Here is a 26,819-nt window from a genome sequence, read left to right on the forward strand (position 1 = left end):
TTGCTTGAGAACGTTAGAACAGTGAAACAGACCAATAGCAGTCAAGGGTCCTAAGTTTTGATTGTGAATTTTTCGCTGTGGCTAGTAAGGATCTTAATTTGGTGGCAGGTTGGTGGGGGAGGTCAGTTTCCTTAGCTATAAATTATAGAAGCTTGACTTGGTGATTTTGAGATATCTTCAAGCTCCACTATTTTATGAATCTAATGTAATATGAGTTATAAATATTAAGACATAAATTATGTGATAGTTTATTTGTATATATATTTATATGTGTATGTGTAGAGAGAGAGAGAGATGGATGGATGGGTACACAAATTTTCACATTTGAAACTCACATTCAGTTGACCATGTGGGCTTTTTTTCTTTAAAGGTCTGATTCAGAACATTCTAAATACCACTTGCAGAAATGGCAGTAGATGCTATAGTTTTCATGGTTATTAACCAAAATGTTGGCCTTTTGCTGTTATTTTTACAAATCATGCACTATAGAACCACTATCATAAGAATGTTTGCCTAGCTCCTGATGAAGATTTTTTTTTTTTCTTTCACGTAAAGAAATAGAGGGTTTCCCAGGTGTCTCAGTAGTAAAAACCCCACCTGCCAATCCAGGAGGTGCAGGTTCGATTCCTGGGTCTGGAAGATCCCCTGAAGGAGGAAACGGCAACCCACTGCAGTATTCTTGTCTGGGAAGTCCCATGGACAGAGTGGGGTACAGACCATGGTGTCGCAAAAGAGTTGGGCAGGACTTAGGGAATAAACAACAAACAGCAACAAAATAGAAAGCCCACCCTGGCTGTCCTGCCAGGGTTGAATGCTTTAAGGATGGCCATCTTGTATTGCATTTTATTTTCTCTGCTTTCAGAGCTGAGATTTACCTGGTTCTTCCTGCCAAGCTCTGGGTTTGGGAAGCAAAGTTACTCAATTTAAGAAACAAAGGTTAAAGATTGTATGAAAAAACTTCCTAATATATGTAATAGTTGTACTGCCTCATTAAAGAAAAGAAGAGCAAGCTATTCTCATGATCTGGTGGAATTTCATGTGTAAAATGCCACTTACCTCATGGGGTTAGCTTTGTGTATTTGGCAACTCTTTGGTCCATAGTAAATGCTCAAAACATGTTGTTTTTTCTTAAAACCACTAGAGATCATTGTGGGTTTGAAAGTTTGCAGGAGTTTGTTTTGAATTTTTTTTCTGTCTTCTCATGTTTTTCTGAAATTTTTATTTTGTGATAATTTGAGTCACATGCAGTTGTGAAAAATAATACAGATATTCCATGTTCCTTTTATCTAGTTTCCCTAATGCTAACATCTTTCAGAACTGTAGCACAGTATCACAGCTAGGATATCGACAGTAATGCAGTCAAGATGCAGAATATTCCACCACCCCAAGAATCCCCTATCTTGCCCTTTTATGGCCAAACTCAATTCTCTCCCATCTTCACCTCCTTCTTAAGCCTGTCAACTGAAAAATTTGTTCTCCTTTTCTTGTTATTTTGTCATTTTTAAGAATGCTGTACTTGAGTCACTTTGCTGTACAACAGAGAATTGGTACAACGTTGTAAGTCGACTATGATTTTTAAAAAATTATTAAAAAGAATATTATACAAGTAGAACCATACAGTACATAACTTTTGTGATTGGCTTTTTTTTTTTTAAACTCAGCTTAATCCTCTAGAAATTCATCCAGGTCATTGTGTATGTGTATATATATATCTGTTCCTTTTTATTACTCAGGAGTTTTCATGGTGTAGATGTGCTATACCAAAGGCCATCTTGTTTCCAGAATTTGGCTGTTACTAACAAAGCTACTATAGACATTTGCATGCCAGTTTTTATATAAGCATAAGTCTTCATTTCTCTAGGATAAATAGTCCCAGGAGTATGGTTGCTGGATTGTATGGTAGTTGCCTATTTTGGTCTTTAATAAATGGCCCTACCTATTTCCATAATGGGTGTATAACTTTACATTCTCATATATGCAGTGTATAATGAATGACCCAGTTTCTCAGAACCTCATAAGCATTTAGTGTTGTTGCTTTGGGGAGTGGGGAAGGATGGGGACACTCTGATAGGTGGGCAGTGGTAGCTTATCATGGTTTTGACTTGCATTTCCCTAACGATTAATGAGGCCAAACATCTTTTCACATACTTTTTTTGCCATCTATCTATTGCTTTCAGTGGAATGTCTTTTTATGTCTTTTCTCCTTTTTCTAATTGGATTGCTCTCCTTGGTTGAATATGTCGTTTACAAATATTTTATCCCACTCTGTAGCTTGTTTTTTCATCCTTTTAACAGGGTCTTTTTGTTGTAGAGAAAAAGTTTTTAATTTTGATAAAGTCCAGTTTATCAATTTTTCCTTTGATGGATCGTGCTTTTGATGTCAAGTTTAAGAAATCTTTTTGTCTAGCTCTATATTCTGAAGGTTATCTCCTAGGTTTTTTTTTCTTTTTCCCTAAAAGTATTATAGTTTTATATGTCACATTAAAGTCTGTGAACCATTTTGAGTTGATTTTTATATTCATTGTGTCAGATAATTTTAACATCTCTATTATCTCAGTGTTGACATCTCTTGTCGTTTTTCATTCAGTTTGAGATCTTCTTGGGTTTTTGTGTGACGAGTGATTTTCAGTTGAAATCTGGACATTTTTGTATTATAAGACTCCAGATCTTATTTAAACCTTCTCTTTCACATGGCTTTATGTGACAACACTTAGCAAGGAATGGGTTAGGATGCCAATTCACGATGGGCAGTTGCAGGCAGAAATCCAGGCTCCTTATCTTGGCTTCACTGACAGACGAGTGGTCATGAAAATACCTGCCCCCTTTTGACTCTCCATTCTGGAGACAGATGTTGGGGTGTCCCGTCACAGCCTTGAAAAGAGGGAAACCTGGACTCCCCATTTGGCTCTTGTAGGTTTGAAAACAGCCAGAATTTTTGTGATGTTGAGCTACAGTAGAGAAGTAACTGATAAAAGTTTTGTCTTGTTAAACTTACCCTTTCCTGGTGCTTTGGCTTAAGAGAGCAGGCTTTCTGGAAGGTGCCGAGCGGAGGCAGGGGTGGGGGGTGGCTAGGGAGACTGTTGCAATTACTGTTACTTCAGGGAGGCCAGCTTCTTCAACTCCAGGGGCAGGATATCGGAGGCAAAAAGAAAACCCAGAGAACACTGCACCCTGTCCTTCCTTGGGTCTGAGGTCTCTAGCAGGCCTGTTCTCTTTCCACTTTCCAGAGTCATCTTGTTTGTTTTATATATAATGGAGGGGTTTTTGTTGTACTTGGCAGAAGGAATTGGGAAAAACATATATACTCCAGCTTCCCAAAAGCAGAAGAAAGTCTCCTTCATTTTGGTTTTGCTGGGGACATTTCAACTGCTTCCTGGCAATACAGCTCCAACACAGTCCTAAAATTATAATGGCCGACCAAACAAAATCACAGGAAATGCTCCATGTGGTCAAAGACTTCCCAAGGTCAAAAGCTAAAACACTTTGTCAAACTACTTTGTATCTATCAACAGGGTTGAAACTGTCAAATTTTTCTGGGCCATGCATGACCTGTAGGTCTTCACAGTGTAATGTTGTAGTTCAGTTGCTCAGTTGTGTCCGACTCTTTGCAACCCCTTGGACTGTAGCCCTCTAGGCTCCTCTGTCCATAGGATTTCCCCAGCAAGAATACTGGAGTGGGTTGCCGTTTCCTCCTCCAGGGGATCTTCCCCACCCAGGAATCGAACCCATGTCTCCTCCTTGGCAGGTGCATTCTTTACCAGTGAGTCCCCTGGGAAGTCCTCACAGTATAATAATCAGTGCAAATTAAGAGACTTGAGAAGGCAGTGAGTGATGCTCATTGGTGGGTTTGGGCAGACAGGGTTTGTCTGGTTTGCTACAATTTTAGGAAAATCACATAAAGTGAAACCTTTCCCGCACATAGCTGTTTTGTGGCCCTTGCCATGTACCAAACCAAACTCTGGGTATGTGGGATGAAATTTGCAAGGAATGTGCACTTAAATAATTTGGTATCTTAGATTTTATAGATTTTATGCTTCAAGATAGGTTTTTTTTTTCAAGTCCTCAGGCAGACCTTGTCTGAATCCTACTCTGCCCTTTGATTACCTGTACATGCTCTTGGGCAAGCTTCTGTTTAATTGCCTTTAAAACTGAGAAAGTAATTGTACTTATCTCAACATGAGTTTGAGGGTTTCATCAAATCTATAGAAGTGTTTAAACAATATCAGTACATTTTAGCCATTAGTAATTGTGGTAGCAACACCAGTCCATAATATTATTATTATTGTAGAAGTAATATCTATGTTGTTATTGTTATTGAATGAATTGAGTTCAGCTGCTTCCCATTTATAAGATCAATTACACACTCACAAATGGTAGAAAAGAAAGATGCGTTTAATCAAAATGCCAGCCATCTGGGGAGATGATGAACTCAGCATCCTGTAAAACCACCTCCAAAGATTCTGCTCAGCAACAAAACCTTTTAAAAGAAACAAGGAAGTAACCTCAGTTCATCATTGAGATAGGGTGTCAGAATCACCACCATTCTTCAACTGTGTGCAGATTTGTCCAACCCTTGTGATCGTCCTTTAGGTGTTATCTTGTTCATACAGTTCGGTCACACATTTTGTTCAGATTACTGAAAGGAAAGCTAGAAAAGAGATCTGGTCATTTGTTCATTACTTATTCTTCATTTCTACTTCTTTGATCTACAGAAAGAATGGACCAGTTAGGCATAGTATTGTGTGATTAAAAGATTTGAAAGGTGTGTTGGGCTAGGGATGAGTAGAACATGAGGGTGCCTGGATTAAAAGTTAGTTATAGTGTATCTCTGCTAAAGTGACAAGGAAAAGGAGCTTCCTGCTGAAGGCAGTTTCCTATAAGAGCTGCTTTATTGTTGTTGTTGTTTATTGTTGTTCAGTTGCTAAGTCGTGTCCGACTCGTGACCCAACGGACTGTAGCCCTCCAGGTCCTCTGTCCTTGGGATTTTCCAGGCGAGAATACCGTAATGGCTTGCTGTTTCCTTCTCCAGGGGATTTTCCTGACCCAGGGATTGAACCTGCATCTACTGCATTGGCAGGCAGATTTTTTACTGCTGAGCCACCAGGAAAGGCCCTTAGAGAGCTACTTATTTTTTAACTAATTCTAAGGTGAGAAATAGGTCCTGATCATTGGCAAGGTTATTTCTCTGGGCACTGAAGACCTAATTTCTTCCTCTTTCTGAATTAGAGAACAGGCTCTCTGAATAGGGAGCTTTTCCATGGCAGTCCTACCCTGACACCTTTCTGTGTTTACAGAAAAAGTGCCCACCATAAGCAGACATGCTGTGGGTAAAAAGCCGGTGCCACCGTGTGCCATGGTGAAGTGTTTCAGCTCTCTGCAAGTGCCACGTCTTCACCCTGTCTCCTGGTAACACCAACAGGGCGACTGGCTCCCACTCCTGTCATAACTCCGGATAACAGTAGCCTTATTTTTACCATCTAAATGGGTTGTACTTTTTGTTCTTCTACCAACTGCTGTTTAAGCTTTAAAATACTCTCACTAGTTGGGGGAGTCGGGGGAGAGTAGAGCACCATTGTCGGAGAAGGCAATGGCACCCCACTGCAGCACTCTTGCCTGGAAAATCCCATGGACGGAGGAGCCTGGTGGGCCGCAGTCCATGGGGTGGGTAAGAGTCGGACACGACTGAGCGACTTCACTTTCACTTTTCACTTTCACGCATTGGAGAAGGAAATGGCAACCCACTCCAGTGTTCCTGCCTGGGGAATCCCAGGGATGGGGAAGCCTGGTTGGCTGCCGTCTCTGGGGTCGCACAGAGTCGGACATGACTGAAGCGACTTAGCAGCAGCAGCAGAGCACCATTGTAATCAGTTCCTTTCAAACATCTCATTGTACATGGAAGCAGATTTTATAAAGAGGCATATATGGCCATTTGTTCACCCCCACAACTATTGGACTCCAGAGTTCCTTACCGTTGGCAAATGCATCTGTGTGCATAGTTCTGTTCAGCACCATTTATAGTGTGGGTGACTCAGTTCAGCAGGAGCCATGTCTAAGACATAGCTCTACATTTGCCTAAAGTTTCTGTGTGCTATGGACTGTGTTTGAGGGAAGAAGAAGGCAGAATTCTGTAAGGGGGAATTCTGGGGGAAATTTGGGTGTATATAATGGAAGGTTTCTTGAAGACCTTATAGCCATCTACTAATCTTATTCCCAAGTGCTGGTGGAAATGGCCATTATACTCAATCTAGTTGTAATATGGATGCAACCACTGTGGCGTGGAGTTCTTGCTAAAGGTGATTTCTACTTAAATTCCAACATTAATATGAATTGAACCTTGGCCAACAATAATTTTTTATTTTTAACAAATTATGAGTCTATGGCTTTCATGCAGACACTTAAAGTCTCTTAAAATTACAGGTGAAAAATATGTCAGTGAAATATTGGACATCTCGGCCTTTTAACATGGTTAAATGTTCCTAAACTGATGAAGTGAATAAATAAAATGACATTGTAAGGTAGATATTGGAATTGACAACATGTCTTAAATGTGCCAGGACGAGAGATTAGCATGACAAGTTGTTTGCATTGGGCCTAAACCGGATGTGACAGAGAGAAATAGTCAATAATATGGATTCAGAAAGAGATTCTCTTAGTACAATGACTGCAAACATTTAATGAAAATCTTCTCATTTTTGAGTAATTTTTATGATTTACTAAAATCATTAAAAATAATGTCATTTAAGATATATCACTATTCATAGACAGAATGTATGTTGAAATAAATAGTCTAAGAATGTTAATCTTGTAGGTACATTGGAGATAGTGTGGTTAAGATGTAGAAAAACCAAAGATGAAAAATTGAATGCATTTCCACTAACTAGATTTGTGTTTTCAGGTTGAGACATAAGAGCAGCTAAAAAGTGCAGACATTAACAAAGTAATATATTGAGCTTAGAGGGTATTTCTGCTAACCCATACTGGTGAGCTCTTAAATATTTGCCCTAAAAAGTGTGTAGAAATATTAATTTGTCATATCTGTGTGTTTCAAATTACTACACACATGCAAAGAGTCAACTTACATCTCTTGGTACCATGTGTGTGTGTGTGTGCATGTGATGTGTGTGCGGGCATGCACTCAGTCACTCAGACATGTCTGACTCTTGCAAGCCAGTGGTCTATAGTCCACTAGGCTCCTCCGTCCATGGAATTTTCCAGTTAAGAATACTGGAGTGGGTTGCCATATCCTCCTCCAGGGGATATTCTCAACCCAGGGATTAAACCTGCATCTCTTGCATCACCTGCATTGGCAGGTAGATTCTTTACCACTAACATGGCCATAACGTAGCATCCTTAGGGCTCCCGTGGTCTCAGTGGCTTTGACTGTCTTGACTTAGCTACTGCTATTGGTAAATTCCACTTCTCTGAGCTTTTAGTCTAGAGTTGTACATATGAGTCTATAATATTTTCCCATGTAAACTCAAAGAATCCAATTCCCGATTAAACTGCATTTCTCTAAATCCATATTCACTTACCACTGGTTACCTCTTTTATTGTGCTTATACTGTTTTAAATGTACTTCAGTTCAGTTCAGTTGCTAAGTCGTGTCCGGCTCTTTGAGACTCCATGAATCATAGCACGCCAGGCCTCCCTGTCCATCACCAACTCCCAGAGTTCACTCAAACTCATGTCCATCGAGTCAGTGATGCCATCCAGCCATCTCATCCCCTGTCGTCCCCTTCTCCTGCTGCCTTCAATCTTTCCCAGCATCAGGGTCTTTTCTAATGAGTCAGTTCTTCGTATCAGGTGGACAAAGTACTGGAGATTCAACTTTAGTATCAGGCCTTCCAGTGAACTCCCAGGACTGATCTCCTTTAGGATGGACTGGTTGGATCTCCTGGCAGTCCAAGGGACACTCAAGAGTCTTCTCCAACACCACAGTTCAAAAGCATCAATTCTTTGGTGCTCAGCTTTCTTCACAGTCCAACTCTCACATCCATACATGACCACTGGAAAAACCATAGCCTTGACTAGACGGACCTTTGTTGACAAAGTAATGTCTCTGCTTTTGAATATGCTGTCTAGGTTGGTCATAACTTTCCTTACAAGGAGCAAGCATCTTTTAATTTCATGGTTGCAGTGACCATCTGCAGTGATTTTGGAGCCCCCCAAAATAAAGTCTGACACTGTTTCCACTGTTTCCCCATCTATTTCCCATGAAGTGATGGGACCAGATGCCATGATCTTCGTTTTCTGAATGTTGAGCTTTAAGCTAACTTCTTCATTCTCCTCTTTCACTTTCATCAAGAGGCTTTTTAGTTCCTCTTCACTTTCTGCCATAAGGGTGGTGTCATCTGCATATCTGAGGTGATTGATATTTCTCCCGACAATCTTATTCCAGCTTGTGCTTCATCCAGCCCAGTGTTTCTCATGATGTACTCTGCATATAAGTTAAATAAGCAGGGTGACAATATATAGCCTTGACGTACTCCTTTTCCTGTTATACTTAAGTAGGTAAATTCTTTGCTGAGCAAAAGTTTCATTGAAAACAAATATTTTGTTAGAAATGCATCAGAAAATGCAGCAATAATGATTGTGTGTGTGTGTGTGTGTGTGTGTGCTCAGTCACTAAGTTATGTCTGACTCTTTGTGACCCCATGGACTGAAGCCCTCTGATCTCTTCTGTCCATTGGATTTTCCAGGCAAGAGTGCTGGAGTGTGTTGCCATTTCCTTCTCCAGCAGATCTTCCTAACCAAGAGATCTAACCCACCCATATCTCCTGTGTCTCCTGCTTTGGTGGGCAGATTATTTTCCCTCTGAGTCACCAGGGAAGCCTGATAACAATTTTATAAGGCCTCAAATCTATGGATGTTATACTTTTTTTTTCTTTTCATTATTAATTTTTAAGATTTGGATTTTATAGGAGTCAGTTGCATAGCACCCAAGCACAAAAGAATCACAATTAACTTTGACTGTTCTTAGACTTATGGTTGCTGAGGGAAATGGGGGTGAAAGAGGAGGGATGGATTGGGAATTTGGGGTTAGCAGATACAAAGTAGTATATACAGGATAGATAAACAAATTGTCCTCCTGTATAGCACAGTGGACTATCTTCAATGTCCTGTGATAAGCCATAATGGAAAATAATATGAAAAAAGATGTTTATACATTCTATGTAACAATCACTTTGCTGTACAACAGAAATTAATACGTTGTAAATCAACTCTATTTCAATAAAATTTTTAAAAATTAACTGGTCTTAAAAGGAGATTGAAACCAACATTATGCTGTGTATGGCTTTCTCTACACCCAGCAAGTGAGCTGATAGGCCCTCTAATGAGCTGGAGAAGATCATAGGAATTCAAATATTGAGCAGGAAATTATAGGAAGAGCTTGGAGTATAAAAAGCTGGAAATAACTCCAATTCTGCCAATTCTTTTTAGCCCACCAAACCTATATTTTACTTTATTTCAATTAGTATTCCCTACGCTGTACAGCAGAAATTAATACAACATTGTAATCAACTACAATTAAAAAAAGGAAAGAAAAAAATTAGTATTATATTCCCTACCTTATAACACTGATATGAGGCTTAAATGATATAATGAACCGAGGCACAGTAAATGCTTAATAAATAGTCAGAAGCCTCATTGCCTCACCTTCTTTAAGTGTATGTAGTTACTGCCCTACTGAAAAGCTTCCACCTAAGTTAAAAAAAAAACAAAACACTCTAAATTATAAAATGCATGTGTACCGAGTAAATGATCATCATCACAGGGAGAAATTTTGACTGTAATATCATGGTTAATTTAGATTAAGACAAACAATATCATAGGGTAAATTTGAATCATAGTGGGGTTTTTTCTTCCAGTGTTCTATTTGAGAGCACTTTGAGAGTTGAAAGTTAAGTTGTTGATGTTGTTTTATGTACTTGCTAAAAAAATATGCTTGCTCTTTTTTTTCATTAGGGGGAGTTTGTTGCTTGTCTCCTGTCCCTATTACGGCAAATGACAGATAGACATTATCAGCAGCTTCTTGATAGTTTCAATACAAAAGAAGAACTAAGGGTAAGTGACATTATACCGTGTTCTTTAGTATATCTTTTTAGTTTCTCTTTTTCTTATTTATCATCATTCAGAAAATTTTTGGACCGTTGCTTTATCTGATTCCATTAAATTCTGTTTTTTATCAGATTTATCCACAGATTTGCTCTTCTGTAAATTGACTCTAAAATTTCTGTACCCAAGCCAAGAAGTTAACTCTTATTTTGGATAAGCGTAGACGATTTGAAACATCTATCATCAAAGTCCAATAAAGTAACCTAGAAATAGAGTAACAAAACTAATGAGACAAAATCCAGTAGACTAAGTCTAGTAGTGGTGATGTTGCCTTAATAGAAAATAAGAATATATTATCTTAATAGAAATATATTATCTTAATAGAAATAACTTTAATATAGAATAAGGGAGAATGTATTTTAGCTGATTTCATCCTGCTAAAGCCACAGTGAGAAGTTCTGGCTACAACATTCTGACTATGGAGGCAGAGTTTATATTTGATATTCTCTCCAGGCTGTAGTCTAATCACTATGCTGTGCTACTCTGACAGTCTAACATTAAATAGAAAATATTGATGTCTGGTTTGTAAAAGTCTGATCTTTGCTAAGATTTAGGGAACCTTATTGCTTCCTTCCTTTAAGGCTTGCTGGTGTGCTGCAGTCCATGGGGTCGCAAAGAGTTGTATACAGATGGCAACTAAACAACAACAACGCTTCCTTTATGGTGTTCACTAAAATCTTAGAAGTTGATTGTCCTCAGTCATAGGAATGATCTGTCATCTGTCACTAATTATGTTTATTTCTCTTCCATTGCTTCAGTTTCCAGACAGTTTCCATACATAAACCATCAAAATGGAAGGGTTTCTCTAGTGCTGGTGAAACCACCCTCCTTCTCAGATGGGACTTGAACCCACAATCTCTAACTTAGGAGGGGACTCAAAACCCTTCTTTCCTATTAAAACTGCTCACCTTCTCACCTGAACTTACTGAAGCTCAGGTTCTTTGGTCACAGAAAGAATTCCAGCAAGAGGTGAAGTGATAGGCAAACAGAGTTCATTAGCATAAAACGCTTATGAGAGATACAGGTGGGCCAGCAAGGGTGCAACTCCAAGAACAAAGAGGGCTACATTTTTTGTAATCAAAGAAAAAGTGGGGAAAAGACCATCTTCTTCCTCATTTGGGAGTAGATATAAAGGTTTTACATCATCAGTTCTGCCTTTGAACCCCGTGTGCTCTGAGACTGTCATGGCGCTATTTAAGTCACATGTAGATGAGCAAAAGGGTGCTGCTGCTGCTGCTGCTGCTGCTGCTGCTGCTGCTGCTGCTGCTGCTGCTGCGTCACTTCAGTCCAACTCTGTGTGACTCCATAGACGGCAGCCCACCAGGCTTCACTGGCCCTGGGATTCTCCGGGCAAGAACACTGGAGTGGGTTGCCATTTCCTTCTCCAATGCATGCAAGTGAAAAGTGAAAGCGAAGCCACTCAGTCATGTCTGACTCGCAGCGACCCCAGGGACTGCAGCCTACCAGGCTCCTCCGTCCATGGGATTTTCCAGGAAAGAGTACTGGAGTGGGTTGCCATTGCCTTCTCTGGCAAAAGGGTGTTAACATATACTAAAATATAGTAATTCATCTCAGATTTTGATATAATATCCTCTTTCAAATATTTTCTTTCCCCTTTCACCTGTATTCCTGTCTTGACTACATACAGAAATGCTGCTCTTCAAAGACCATCAATTTCCTGACTTCGTGTAACGTATCTATTGTCTTGTGTTTTAACTATCACGACTTGTTCACAAGTCGAGTGTGCCTTGCACCTGAATGCACCTGATCTTCCTTAAAGGTGGTATAGATTGTTGCTAGATTACTGTCTTTTTTTTTGAGTGATTAGCAATGGCACCCCACTCCAGTACTCTTGCCTGGAAAAAAAATCCCATGGGCGGAGGAGCCTGGTAGGCTGCAGTCCATGGGGTTGCTAAGAGTTGGACACGACTGAGTGACTTCACTTTCACTTTTCACTTGCATGCATTAGAGAAGGAAATGGCAACCCACTCCAGTGTTCTTGCCTGGAGAATCCCAGGGACGGGGGAGCCTGGAGGGCTGCCGTCTCTGGGGTTGCACAGAGTCACACATGACTGAAGTGACTTAGCAGCAGCCTATAACAGTCTCACAAACCCTTTAAAAATTCTGTTTGTCTTTAATCCTCTAGTGAGATTTCTAAACTATTTAATTTTCCTCCTCTGTCCCTATCACTGAGGGATAAAGAACTATAAGACAGTGGATATAGTTACGCTGTAAGAATTGCATGATTAGAAGCCTTCATGGTGTCAATGGTTAGGGAAAAAGTGGAAACAGTGTCAGATTTCATTTTGGGGGGCACCAGAATTACTGCAGATGGGGACTGCAGCCATGAAATTAAAAGATGCTTGCTTCTTGGAAGAAAAACTATGGAAAACTTAGACAGTGTATTAAAGAATAGAGAGATCACTTTGCTGACAAAGGTCCATATAGTCAAAGCTATGGTTTTTCCAGTAGTCATGTATAGATGTGAGAGTTGGACCATAAAGAAGACTGAGCACTGAAGAATTGATGCTTCTGAACTGTGGTGCTGGAGAAGACTCTTGAGAGTCCCTTGGACAGCAGGGAGATCAAACCAGTCAATCCTAAAGGAAATCAGTCCTGAATACTCATTGGAAGGACTGGTGCTGAAGTTGAAGCTCCAATACTTTGGCCACCTGTTGCAAAGAGCCGACTCGTTGGAAAAGACCGTGATGCTGGGAAGGATTGAGGGCAAGAGGAGAAAGATACGATAGAGGATGAGATGGACTCATCATCTGACTCATTGGACGTGAGTTTGAGCAAACTCAGTGAAGAACAGGGAAACCTGATGTGCTGCAGTCCATGGGGTCGCAGATTGTTGGACATGACTTAGTGACTGAACAATGGTGTCTCAGAGCAATATTCATAGTTTTAATATAGACAGTGCATAAGGATCACTTCTGTTTGACTTTTAAATGTTGTATGATCTCAGATGAATTTTTCAATTCCTTGGATCAGTTTACAAGCTGAGTCATATGAAACAAAGAATAGATCTGGGCAGGTGTAATCTATTTGACAGTTGATTAGCATATGTCCAAGCCTGAAAATATCATGTTTTTCATGCTTGTATTAATATTTAATCTTGAGATTAGAATTTTAAATGGATAGATAGATCTTAGAGTTTATCTACTCTACATACAGAAATCCATGTGATTAAAAAGGAAAATAATTGTGCTGTTATGAACTATCATCACAAGTTAAATATTTAATACAGCTGAGGAATCATTAAGTTTTACGAAGTTTATAACTTCATATTTCAAAATTCATATAGGAAAAGATTATGTATTTTCACAGAGCCTAGGAATTTAAAAAAAAAATGTGGAAAAGCATAAGCCAAAAAAGCATTGTTTAATCTAGGTATTGAGTTTTATGCTTTAATATTCATGTTAACAATAATAAAGCAAATGAAAATAATGAGTGGAATGTTTCATGTGATTGACCTTTTCAAAAGACACATGTCCCTCTTCCAAATAGTGGGGCCTAAAAACAAAACAAAACTGGACTTTAAGGTCAGGAAAATTATTTAATGATATGACTTCATCTATCCTTTAGGAAATACTGATTGAGCAATTCAGGCATACCAAGTGCTATCAGTGCTGTTATGTAACCAGCAGCAAAAAGGCCAGTTCCTGTTGGGGGTGGAATCAAACAGGTCATGGGCAGTGACATAGGCAAATGAGAGTGGTGAAGACACAGAGTCAACACACAGTGCTTCAGAGCATCTAGGGCAGCCAGCCCAAACTCAAGGCTAGAGGAAAACTTGCCAAAGGAAGTCTTGGCTGAAAACTGAGTAGGCGTGTGCTGGCCATGTTTGGCTAAGACATTCAGCTCTCTCAACTATGTTGTTGCTCAGTAGCGAAGCTGTGTCTGATTCTTTGTGACCCAGTGGGCTGCAGCACACCAGGCTCCTCTGTCCTTCACTCTCTCCCGGAGTTTGCTCAGATTCATGTCCATTGGGTTGGTGATGCCTGTCTAAACATCCCATCCTCTGCTGCCTCCTTCTTTCAGCTGTAATGTCACCCAGATATCCTGATATACCACGTCTACCATTGTACCGTTACTAGAATCTGAAATATTTTTGTTTATATATATCCCAACTCCTAGCTACTAGGTTACATAAGCTTCTTGAGTCTGAAGCTATTGCTGGTTCACCACTGTATCCTCAAGCTCAGAACTTGCCTAACACATTATCGGTATTCAGGCAACATCTGTGAATTGATGGACTGACTACAGAGTTTAGAAGAGAGTTGTAAAACATAAACCTCTCTGAATATATATAGACTTTATTATGAAGACATTGGAAAACTATGGAGAGTTTTAAGAAGGGACAGACGTGATCACATTTATATTAAGAAAGACCTGTCTGGATGCACTATGGAATTATTGGATATTTGGTAAACTTGATGAGCATTTTCAGTGCATTGATAAGAGTGGGAAGCCAAGGTGTCATAGACTGAGGGATTAAAAAAGAAAAAGATGTAGTGGATGTGAACTGCATTTCAAGAAGAGGAGTATAAGGTGTCTACTGAAGGAGAACTTGGGCTATTAGAGGAATATTTATCATGGAGAAAGCTTAGACATGTTGAAATATTAATAATCAGAGCTGGTAGAAAGGGAGACACTAAAAATAAAAAGGTGCTAACTCACCAGGGAAAGTCCCTAAGAAAGCGGCAGGAGGGACCTAATTAATCTTATGCCTTGCCCAGTGTAAGACTGGAAGGGAAATAACTGGAGTGAAGGCAGGCTGGAGGCATTTATCTTATGAAAGGCTAATTAGTCATCTGGTTTTCATCTGTATTTTAAAAATTCAGATGTCACCTTTTAGCATATAAGTTTTTCATGTTCTCAATTTTCTTCAAAGTCAGATATCTGTATTCATGCTACTGAAACCTATGTTACAAGACTTTCCAAAGATGATTGCAGTGGTCCACAGTCCCTTACCTAGAGTCCTCATACCACATGCATTTCAGAAATCAGAATGTTTGCTATTCCAGAAAGATAATGTGGCACGTGTACTGTGTAGCCTCACCCACAGCATCTCCAGGAGTACTAGCCGTAGCAACTGCAGTTTGACCCTTGAACAACATGCAATTGAAAATCCACATGGAACCTACGGTCAGTCCTCTGTGTATGTGGTTCCTACCTATCTGTTTCCTCTGTATCTATAGCTCCACATACGCTGATTCAACCGGCTACGATTGTGCAGTATTGGGGTATTTACTGTTGAAAAGCTGAAACTCCAATACTCTGGCCACCTGATGCAAAGAACTGACTCATTTGAAAAGACCCTGATGCTGGGAAAGACTGAAGGTGGGAGAAGAACGGGACAACAGAGGATGAGATGGTTGGATGGCATCACCGACTCAATGGACATGAGTTTGAGCAAGTTCTGGAAGTTGGTGATGGACAGGGAAGCCTGGCGTGCTGGAGTCCATGGGCTCACAAAGAGTCAAACCTGACTGAGTGGCTGAACAGAACTGAATTGAACTGAACTACTGAAAAAAAAATGTATAAGTGAGTCTGCACAACCCAAACCCGTATTGTCAAGGGTCCACTGAATAATCAAACACCTCAGTGTTTCTGCAGCTAAACAAAATATTCACTGTAGGTGGGATACATAGTGAAAGTGAAGTCGCTCAGTTGTGTCCGACTCTTTGTGATACCATGGACTGTAGCCTACCAGGCTCCTCAGTCCATGGAATTTTCCAGGCAAGAGTACCGGAGTGGGTTGCCGTTTCCTTCTCCGGGGATCTTCCCAACCCAGGGATTGAACCCGGGTCTCCTGCACAGCAGGAAGACGCTTTACTGTCTGAGCCACCAGACCTTCTAAGTAGTTTGGTTTTGCTGCCAAATGGATCCTCAAACCAAAAGTCTTCAGAGGATGGTGGCATTGTATTCTCATAAAGGAACTGAGGACCTCAAAAAGCATGGAACTGAATCTTATGGAAACCTGAACAAACTTTTTGGCCAGCTCAATACATACGCGGCACTGTTCTAAGAGGTTGATTAACACTAACTCATTTAATCCTGAAAAGAACCCCATGAGGTAGGCACTATTGTCATTTTATTGTGTCAGTCGCTTGACTCAATAAATATTTGTTGAGCACCTTGACTAGATGTCTGGGATATCAAGGCTAATAAAACAGTCTCTATTAATGCCTTTATGTTATTAGGGCATCTAAATCACTCAGTTATAAATGTGTGTGATATGTATTGATATAACCAACAGTGATGATGGCTAATAGTTATGGAGTCCCTCCTTACCCTCACCCTCACCCTCACAGCCATGAACCAGATACAGTGCTAAACTCTTTTCTTGCAGAGTCTTATTTCATCAACCCCTGCAGTGAAGATTGATACCATTTCATTCCCAAGTAACTTGGAGGGCTAGGAATTCTATTAATGTCCCAGCTCTTGGCTTAGGCAACAAAATTCAACTTTCTCCCATGCTTTCATAACCCAGAATCTTTGATCTAAAATTGTATAACCTTTTCCTTTATCACCTCTTTAAAAGAAATGAGCAAGTTCTAGTCATGAATTGCAGGTGTCTGAAAACACCAAAGCAGCGAGGGAGAGTCTGGGGAGACTTTTTTTGGTTAGGTTAGAAATTGAATAAACAAGGAGTATCAGTAAGGAAAGATAAAGCTTCACTGTTGTTGTTCAGTCTCTAAGTCATGTCTAACTCTTTGCAGCCCCATAAACTGTGGCATGCGAGGCTTCTCTGTCCATCACTATCTCCCTGAGTTTGCTAAAACTCATGTCTATTCAGTCAGTGATGCCATCCAACCATCTTATCCTCTGTTGCCTCTTTCTCCTCTTGCCCTCACTTTTTCCCAGAATCAGGGTCTTTTCCAGTGAGTCTGCTCTTCACATCAGGTGGTCAAAGTATTGGAGCTTCAGCATCAGTCCTTCCAATAAATCTTCAGGACTGATTTCCTTTAGGATTGACTGGTTTGATCTCCTTTCAGTGCAAGGGACTCTCAAGAGTCTTCTCCAACACCACAGTTCAAAAGCATCAATTCTTCAGCACTCAGCTTTCTTTATGGTCCAACTCTCACATCCATACATGACTAATGGAAAACCATAGCTTTGACTATATGGACCTTTGTCAACAAAGTGATCTCTCTGCTAACTTTCTAGAGTGATTAATGAGAAATCATAGCTGATACTGGAATTAGACACTGAAAATCCCAATAACCCTACCAGTTTAAAGTAATAAAGCATATATCCTCTTTTCCTTCACACATATATATTCTCATTCCCAGAGGTAACTACTGTTAACACATCAGGGTGTGTCTTCGTAGACTGTTTTCTTTGCTGAATCCACATGCCTGTGGATCATATTATTCATATGGGTTGCATTTCTTTTCACACAATAATGTATCATGGACATTATATAGCCCACTGCATCATTCATTTTTCTGAATCTCATTACATAATGTTCCAAACTTAATTATTCCCCTTTTGGTGAGCATTCAATATGTTTATGACTTTTTCCATTAGAAAGAACCCTTCATGGAAATGTAAGTTGGAACACTATTATGGAGAATAGTATAGATTCCTTACAAAAATAAAAATAGAGCTACCATATTGTCCTGTAATCTTAATCCTGGCCATATACCTAGACAAAATTCTAAATTGAAAAGCTACATGCACTCCAGTTTCATAGCTGCAGTATTTACAATAGTCAAGATATGGAAGCAACCTAAATGTCTATCAATGGAGGAATGCATGAAGTTGTGGTATGTATATACAGTGCACACCTGAAACTAACACAATTTTGTAAATTAACTATACTTCAATAAAAAGATTAAAAACATGAAATAACTACCTTCTATCAAAAAATATACATATGTATATATTAATATAAAGAAGGAATCCTGCCATGTACATCTTAATGTCAAGACATAGATCTCCATGGACTTGCGCCCTTATTACTGTAGAATGAATTTCTGGAATTTGAACTGTTGGATCATGGGATATACACATTCTAAATCTTAGTTGGTGCTGACAAATTATATACTGAGATTTTCAAATTACTGTTTTGGTTGTTCATTATTATTTTGTTTTCTTCTTATCAATTCAAAGAGAGATTTGGCCTAGCTGTTTCCCCATGAGTCTCTAAATCAAAATGATTGTTGAAAGTATGTTGTTCTCAAGTATCTGCTAAGCCTCGAGTGTTTGGACTCCATTCTTGCTTGGAGAACTTGGGTGTCTGCAGAGTGACTGTTGGAATCGCTGCTAGCGTCGTGAACAGGAGGCTGTTTCTTCTCCCTGGTCTTCGGGCCCTTGTGTGTGAGGCATGGTCAGCTGAAGTGTGCAGGCGTGTGGCCCACGGCGCTGGTCCTCTGTATTGTTTCCTTCTCTGGAACCTGCCATTACTGAAATGAACAAAAGCAAAACTAAGCAGTGATTAGAGTTTTTTTCCTTCTTCTGTAGTCAGTAATGTTTTATTATAACCCACCCTTTGTAATACACCCACCTTCTACTGGGGGCTAAAGTTTTGTCCATATCCCTGACATTTTATGTATATATAGAGCAGTAAAACTCCTGTTTTTTGTTGATTATGACTTTTCATATGGAGCTGTGAGGATCTTGCCCTAAGCTTGAGAGTATACATGTTCTGAAAGTTAGATACAGCACTATTATTACCTTTCATTGTCTCTCTTATTTTAGCCCACTAGCTTCCAACAGGAGAAGGCAGTGGCACCCCACTCCAGTACTCTTGCTTGGAAAATCCCATGGGTGGAGGAGCCTGGTGAGCTGCAGTCCATGGGGTCACAAAGAGTCGGATATGACTGAGCGACTTCACTTTCACTTTTCACTTTCACGCACTGGAGAAGGAAATGGCAACCCACTCCAGTGTTCTTGCCTGGAGAATCCCATGGGTGGAGGAGCCTGGTAGGCTGCAGTCCATGGGGTCACGAAGAGTTGGACACAACTGAGCGACTTCACTTTCACTTTTCACTTTCACGCATTAGAGAAGGAAATGGCAACCCACTCCAGTGTTCTTGCCTGGAGAATCCCAGGGATGGGGGAGCCTGGTGGGCTGCCGTCTATGGAGTCGCACAGAGTCGAACATGACTGAAACGACTTAGCAGCAGCAGCAGCTTCCAACAGTCATATCTGATCAAGTCTCAAGCCATCTGTAAAACCCTGAGGCCTTAACATTATCTGCAGGACAAAACCCAGTCTCTTGATTGTCTTCCTTATTCTCAGTCTTCCTTCCACCCTCACTGTCCGCCATCCCTTTCCAAACACCTTTCATTCCTGTCACTTAAGATTACTGTGATTACTTGTATATTCCTCACAAACTGTATAGATAATTTTAAATTGCTGTTTCACCTCCTGCTTTAAATCTGGCTCAGGAGTCATTTTTTAAAAAATCTTATTTTACGGTGTGCTGGGTCCTCATTGCTGTGTGGGCTTTTGCTCTAGTTGCCGTGAGCGGGGGCGCCTCTCCAGCCGCGGTGTCTGGGCTTATTGCAGTGGCGTCTCTTGTTGAGGAGCACGAGCTCTAGCGCATTGCGGGCTCAGTGGTTGTAGTTCCAGGGTTCTAGAGCGTATGCTGAACAGTTGTGGTGCGTGGGCTCAGTTGCTCTGCAGCATGTGGGGTCTTCCCGAGTCAGGGACCAAACCTACGTCTCCTGCACTGGCAGCTGGATTCTTTACCACTGAGCTACCAGGGAAGCCCCAGATGTCACTTTTTAAAAATGAAGCCTTCACAGACCACAGTCCCTCTCTGTGAGAACATGTGCATTTGTTTTTTTGTGTTCTTGATGAATATGAGCTCTCTGAGAGTAAGGACTCTTTGTCCTAAGCATTAAATCTATTGAGTGAATCAACCCTCATAATGAATGTCTGATTGCTTCAGAAGCCATCTTTTTCCATGAAGTTATTTCAACTTATAGTCTTTATTTTATTACAAAATAAAAAAAATTATATAGTTCTTGAAGATTGAGGGCCATTTGGAAGTTATTTTTGCATAATCTACTTAGTAAATTGTAAGGATATAAATTTCAACGTGATAATTTTGATTAACACTCTTTAATTGAGTTCATACCCTGAATCAACAGTGTCACATGTTTGAAATTTGTGGCAGATTTTTAAAATAGCATTTGACTATAGTCTGAATCATGTTGTTATTGTTCAGGTGCTGAGTTGTGTCTAACCCTGTTAGCCCACGGACAGCAGCTCACCAGGCTCCTGTGTCCTTCACTGTCTTCTGGAGAGAAATTACTCAAATTCATTTCCATTGAGTCGATGATGCTATCTAACCATCTTATCCTCTGGCACCGTTTTCTCCTTTTGCCTTCAGTCTTTCCCAGCATCAGAGTCTTTTCCAATGAGTCGGCTCTTTGCAAGAGGTGGCCAAAGCATTGGAGCTTCAGCATCAGTCCTTCCAATGAATATTCGGGTTGATTTCCTTTAGGATTGACTGATTTGATCTACCTGCTGTCCAAGGGACTCTCAAGAGTCTTCTCCAGAACCACGTTTCAAAAGCATCAGTTCTTCAGCGCTCAGCCTTCTTTATGGTCCAGTTCTCACATCCATACATGACTACTGGAAAAGCCGTAGCTTTCACTATATGGACCTTTGTCACCAATATGTACCTAGAAGGCTCTGTCCCATTTACATGAGGAGATAGTGTCCCAGGCTGTCCCGTACCTCGTGAAGCCTTTTCCCCCAGATTTCTTAACTGAGGTTTCATGATCTCCAAAGGCCTCCTTCTGTGTCTCACCAATTCTGTTTCATATGCAACTGATTTCTATCTTGTGTTGTTCTGATACCATCGTATATTTAAACATAAAACATTGCGTTGTATATTGTAGTCAGAAAATCTTTGTGAAACAGGTGTATGATCTTCTTACATGTATGTATAAAGTCCCTCAGTGTCTCTACATTGTCCTCAGGGTGAATTTCCAAACTGCTTACCAGGGAAAAGGTAGGAGATTCATTTGTCTTTTTATTTGCTTATTTATCGTTGGTCCGTAGTTATTGTTATCTTCCTGTTTATCTATCTATCCATCTTTTATGTATCCCTATCCACCTACCATTATATCTACTACTGTGGGCAAGAATCCCTTAGAAGAAATGGAGTAGCCATCATAGTCAACAAAAGAGTCCAAAATGCAGTAATTGGATGCAATCTCAGAAACGACAGAATGATCTCTGTTCATTTCCAAGACAAGCCATTCAGTAAAAGAGTAATCCAAGTTTATGCCCTGACCAATAATGCTGAAGAAGCTGAAGTTGAATGGTTCTGTGAAGACCTACAAGACCTTCTAGAACTAACACCAAAAAAGATGTCCTTTTCATTATAGGGGACTGGCATGCAAAAGTAGGAAGTCAGGAAATATCTGGAGTAAGAGACTAATTTGGTCTTGGAGTACAGAATGAAGCAGGGCAAAGGCTAACAGACTTTTGCCAAGAGAACGTACTGGATATAGCAAACACCCTCTTCCGACAACACAAGAGAAGACTCTATGCATGGATATCATCAGATAATCAATACTGAAATCAGATTAATTATATTCTTTGCACCCAAAGATGGAGAAGCTCTATATAGTCAGCAAAAACAAGGCTGGAAGCTGACTGTGGCTGAGATCATGAACTCCTTGATGCCAAATTCAGACTTAAATTGAAGAAAGTAGGGAAAACCACCAGACCATTCAGATCTAATGAGTGATCTAAGTGAAATCTCTTATGACTATACAGTGGAAGTGACAAGTAGATTCATTCAAGGGATTAGATCTGATAGACAGTGCCTAAAGAACTATGGATGGAGGAGGAGGTTTGGAACATTGTACAGGAGGTAGGGATCAAGATAATCCCCAAGAAAAAGAAATGCAAAAAAAGCAAAATGATTATCTGATGAGGGCTTACAAATAGCTATGAAAAGAAGAGAAGCAAAAGGTAAAGGAGAAAAGGAAAGATATACCCATTTGATTGCAGAGTTCCAAAGAATAGCAAGGAGAGAGAAGAAAGCCTTCCTCAGTGATCAATGCAAAGAAATAGAGGAAAATAATGGAATGGGAAAGACTAGATATCTCTTCAAGAAAATTAGAGGTATCAAGGGAACTTTTCATGCAAAGATGGGCTCACTAAAGGATGGAAATGGTATGGACCTAATAGAAGTAGAAGATATTAAGAAGAGGTAGCAAGAATACACAGAAGACATATATATGGAATTTAGAAAGATGGCAATGATGACCCTGTATGCAAGACAGCAAAAAAGACACAGATGTGTATAGTGGACTTTTGGACTCAGAGGGAGAGGGAGAGGGTGGGATGATTTGGGAGAATGGCATTGAAACATGTATACTATCATGTAAGAATCGAATTGCCAGTCTATGTCCGATGCAGGATACAGCATGCTTGGGGCTGGTGCACGGGGATGACCCAGAGGGATGTTATGGGGAGGGTGGTGGGAGGGGGGTTCATGTTTGGGAACGCATGTACACCCGTGGTGGATTCATGTCAATGTATGGCAAAACCAATACAGTATTGTAAAGTAAAATAAAGTAAAAATTAAAATTAAAAAAAAAAAAAAGAATACACAGAAGAACTATACAGGGACCCAGATAATCACAATGGTGTGATCACTCACCTAGCGCCAGACATCCTGGAATGCAAAGTCAAGTGGGCCTTAGAAGCATCACTATGAACAAAACTAGTGGAGGTGATGGAATTCCAGTTGAGCTATTTCAAATCCTAAAAGATGATGCTGTGAAAGTGCTGCACTCAATATGCCAGCAAATTTGGAAAACACACCAGTGGCCACAGGACTGGAAAAGGTCAGTTTTCATTCCAATCCCAAAGAAAGGTAATGCCAAAGAATGTTCAAATTACCACACAATTGCACTTATCTCACACTCTAGTAAAGTAATGTTCAAAATTCTCCAAGCCAGACTTCAACAGTATGTGAACCGTGAACTTCCATATGCTCAAGCTGGATTTAAAAAAGGGAGAGGAAGCAGAGATCAAATTGCCAACATCCGTTGGATCATTGAAAAAGCAAAAGAGTTCCAGAAAAACATCTATTTCTGCTTTATTGACTATGCCAAAGCCTTTGACTGTGTGGATCGCAATAAACTGTGGAAAATTCTTTGAGAGATGGGAATATCAGACCACCTGACCTGCCTCCTGAGAAATCTGTATGCAGGTCAAGAAGCAACAGTTAGAATTGGACATGGAACAACAGACTGGTTCCAAATCGGGAAAGGAGTACATCAAGGCTGTATATTGTCACCCTGCTTATTTAACTTATATGCAGAGTACATCATGAGAAATGCTGGACTGGATGAAGCACAAGCTGGAATCAAGATTGCCAGGAGAAATATCAATAACCTCAGATATGCAGATGACACCACCCTTATGGCAGAAAGCGAAGAACTATAGAGCCTCCTGATGAAAGTGAAAGAGGAGAGTGGAAAAGTTGGCTTAAAACTCAACATTCAGAAAACTAAGATCATGGCACCTGGCCCCATCACTTCATGACAAATAGGTGGGGAAACTGGGGAAACAGTGACAGGTTTTATTTTGGGGGCTCCAGAATCACTGCAGATGGTGATTACAGCCATGAAATTAAAAGATGCTTGCTCCTTGGAAGAAAAGTTATGACCAACCTAGACAACATATTAAAAAGCAGAGACGTTCCTTTGCCAACAAAGGTCCATCTAACCAAAGCTATGGTTTTTCCAATGGTCATGTATGGATGTGAGAGTTGGACTGTGAAGAAAGCTTAGCACCAAAGAATTGATGCTTTTGAACTGTGGTGTTGGTGAAGACTCTTAAGAGTCCCTTGGACAGCGATGAGATCCAACCCGTCTATCCTAAAGGAAATCAGTCCTGAATATGCATTGGAAGGTCTGATGCTGCAGCTGAAACTCCAATACTTTATCCACCTGATATGAAGAACAGACTCATTAGAAAAGACCCCGATGCTGGGAAAGATTGAAGGCGGGAGGAGAAGGGAACGACAGAGGATGAGATGGTTGGATGGCATCACCAACTCAATGGACATGAGTTTCAGTAAACCCCAGGAGTTGGTGATGGACAGGGAGGCCTGGTGTGCTGCAGTCCATGGGGTTGCTAAGAGTTGGACATGACTGAGCAGCTGAACTGAACTGATCCACGTACCCGCCCCATTTCTGAGCGCTCCCTTTGGCAGCCTGGGTAAGCCTGTGTTCTGTCTTGCCTCTGGGGCTGGGTGTGAAATACCTGTGAAAGTGAAAGTGTTAGTCCCTCAGTCCTGTTAGACTCTTTGGGACCCCATGGACTGTAGCCCGCCAAGCTCCTCCATCCATGGGATTTTCCAGGCAAGAATACTGGAGTGGGTTGCCATTTGCTTCTCTAGGGGATCTTCCTGACCCAGGGATCGAACCTGGTTTTTCACATTGCAGGTCTGCAATGCAGGTCAATTGTAGTGACCTGCAATATGGTCACTGCAATTAATGACCATATTAATTATTTTAGTCTCTTCTAACTACAAGAGACTTTAAAGTGTTAGTCACTCCGACTTGTCTGACTCTGAGACTCCATGGACTGTCATCTAGCATCTGAGCTATCAGGGAAGCAGTGAAATAGCTGGCCCACAGATTTATCCTAGTTTGTAGCACATCCTTAAATTGATGAGCACTCATCTCTCCCACAAAACTGAGTTCGAGGAAGGCAGAGGTCACATTCAGCTAACTTGTTATGGTGTGGCGTGTTGCAGGTACTGTGTAAATATTCTTGCATGAATAAATGAAAGAATATATTTTATCCCACTAGGTGTCCCCAGCCTCTTTTACAGTGCCTAGCACATATTAAAGCACCCAATATTTATGAATGAATAAATGTTGATGATTATCTAACACCATGGCAATTACTTCTACTTTCTTTTCTATTTGAATATGAGACTTTTTGTTGTTTGTGAAGGTTTTCACCTGAACATTCTTCTTTGAACCTCTTGCACTGCAAAAAAAAAAAAAATGTATTGCTATGAAATAACACCTCCCTATTTTTTAAAAAATTTTGATCCCTTATTTGAATAATAACCAGTAATGCAATTAAATAACTATGTTGTGCTATTGAAAGTTAACAAACAAAAAAGAAACTGTTGCCAGGCTGCCAATTTTAAAATAATAGCATATGAAACACTTTTTTCTATGTGCTATCCAAACCAGAGTATGTTTGCAACACTGTTCTTTTTTTAAATTTTAAAAAGAATCTGTTACTTATTGTTCATATGTGCAAAAATATTTCACTCATCTGTGCAGACATTCTTGTTTAGTGAAAAGTCCTTTGAACAGACAAGGAAATACCCTTGCATTTGGGGAGGGATGGGATGTTGAGCCTCACATTCAGGTCTTGGTGCTTTAAAATATTGGAACTGAGTTTGAAATGTAACCTGTGGGCAGTTGACAAGAATACTTGCTGAACCCGTGTAAGTACCACAGTGGAATGTGCTTGTGTTACCATCTACTGAAACATTAACCTACAGTTTAGAAATATAAAAAGTTTTGCATACTGCATGAATAGATGAGTGACCGTGTTAATTATTTTTAGTCTCTTCTAACTACAAGAGACTTTAAAGTGTGAGTCAGTCAGTCATGTCTGACTCTTTGAGACTCAATGGACTGTCGTCTACTAGTCTCCTCTGTCCATGGAATTCTCCACACAAGAATACTAGAGTGGGTAGCCATTCCCTTCTCCAGAGGATCTTCCCAATCCAGCGGTTGAACCTCGGTCTTGCATTGCACGCCGATTTTATTATCATCTGCTGCTGCTGCTAAGTTGCTTCAGTCGTGTCCGACTCTGAGCGACCTCATAGACAGCAGCCCACCAGGCTCCACCGTCCCTGGGATTCTCCAAGCAAAAACACTGGAGTGGGCTGCCATTTCCTTCTCCCGTGCATGCATGCATGCTAAGTCGCTTCAGTCATGTCCAGCCCTGTGCAACCCCATGTACAGCAGCCCACCAGGCTCCCCTGTCCACCAGATTAGGCAAGAATACTGAAGTGGGTTGCCGTTTCCTTCTCCATTTTACCATCTGAGTCACCAGGAAAGCCCAACCCCTCACATTATAAAGCTTCAGAGCTCAGCTCCAGAGAAGTTAAATAAATTATCTAGGTCATTGAGTTTGTTAATGACAGAGACAGGATTAAAATCTAGATTTTCTGATCTCAGTATAATGTTCTTTTATTTTTCATTATAAGATTTCTACAAATGAATGTGTTTGGTTCCACAAAGGTAGATGAAGCTTAGAAAGCTACTTGAGATAGTGAGAGATTTTCTTCAGGGAAATAAAGGTTAATGTCAGTTTGTAGGCACTTGCCCAAGGCCCCGTGCTGCCACGCCTTTTATTTTATGAGCTAAATGGGAATAGGAAAATGAGATGGTACAGAAACAGGTTGTATGTTGCCAGTCCTACACCTGGAATAACTTTGCTCTTGTCCCCTGCACTAAAAAACAGCAGTCAACATTGCTAGCCCTGAAGATAGATATCTTGCCTCCTGGAGCCAATTTTTCAGCCATTTTTTTCCCTCTGTGCAACAGACATCCCTCTCTCCTATTCCCTACTGTGAGGGGTGCTGCCTCCAATTTCCAATTCTGTTTAATGATTAGAGGAGAAAAGAGGAAACATCAGCATTTTAGAACCTACAGTGGTAAAGATTCCACCTG

At 40.4% G+C, this 26,819-nt stretch overlaps 1 protein-coding gene across 1 annotated transcript in view; it reads left to right on the plus strand.

The window, feature by feature from the left end:
* The window catches only part of DOCK4 (dedicator of cytokinesis 4), a 472,233-nt gene that overhangs the window by 348,300 nt on the left and 97,114 nt on the right, over positions 1-26,819 (plus strand). Inside the window, exon 26 of the mRNA XM_068972403.1 lies at positions 9,967-10,065. Coding sequence (XP_068828504.1) covers positions 9,967-10,065 — 99 coding nt within the window. The remainder of the gene's footprint in view (positions 1-9,966; positions 10,066-26,819) is intronic.

This window comes from Capricornis sumatraensis, chromosome 5 (genome assembly GCF_032405125.1).
Source record: "Capricornis sumatraensis isolate serow.1 chromosome 5, serow.2, whole genome shotgun sequence".
Taxonomy (NCBI): domain Eukaryota; kingdom Metazoa; phylum Chordata; class Mammalia; order Artiodactyla; family Bovidae; genus Capricornis; species Capricornis sumatraensis.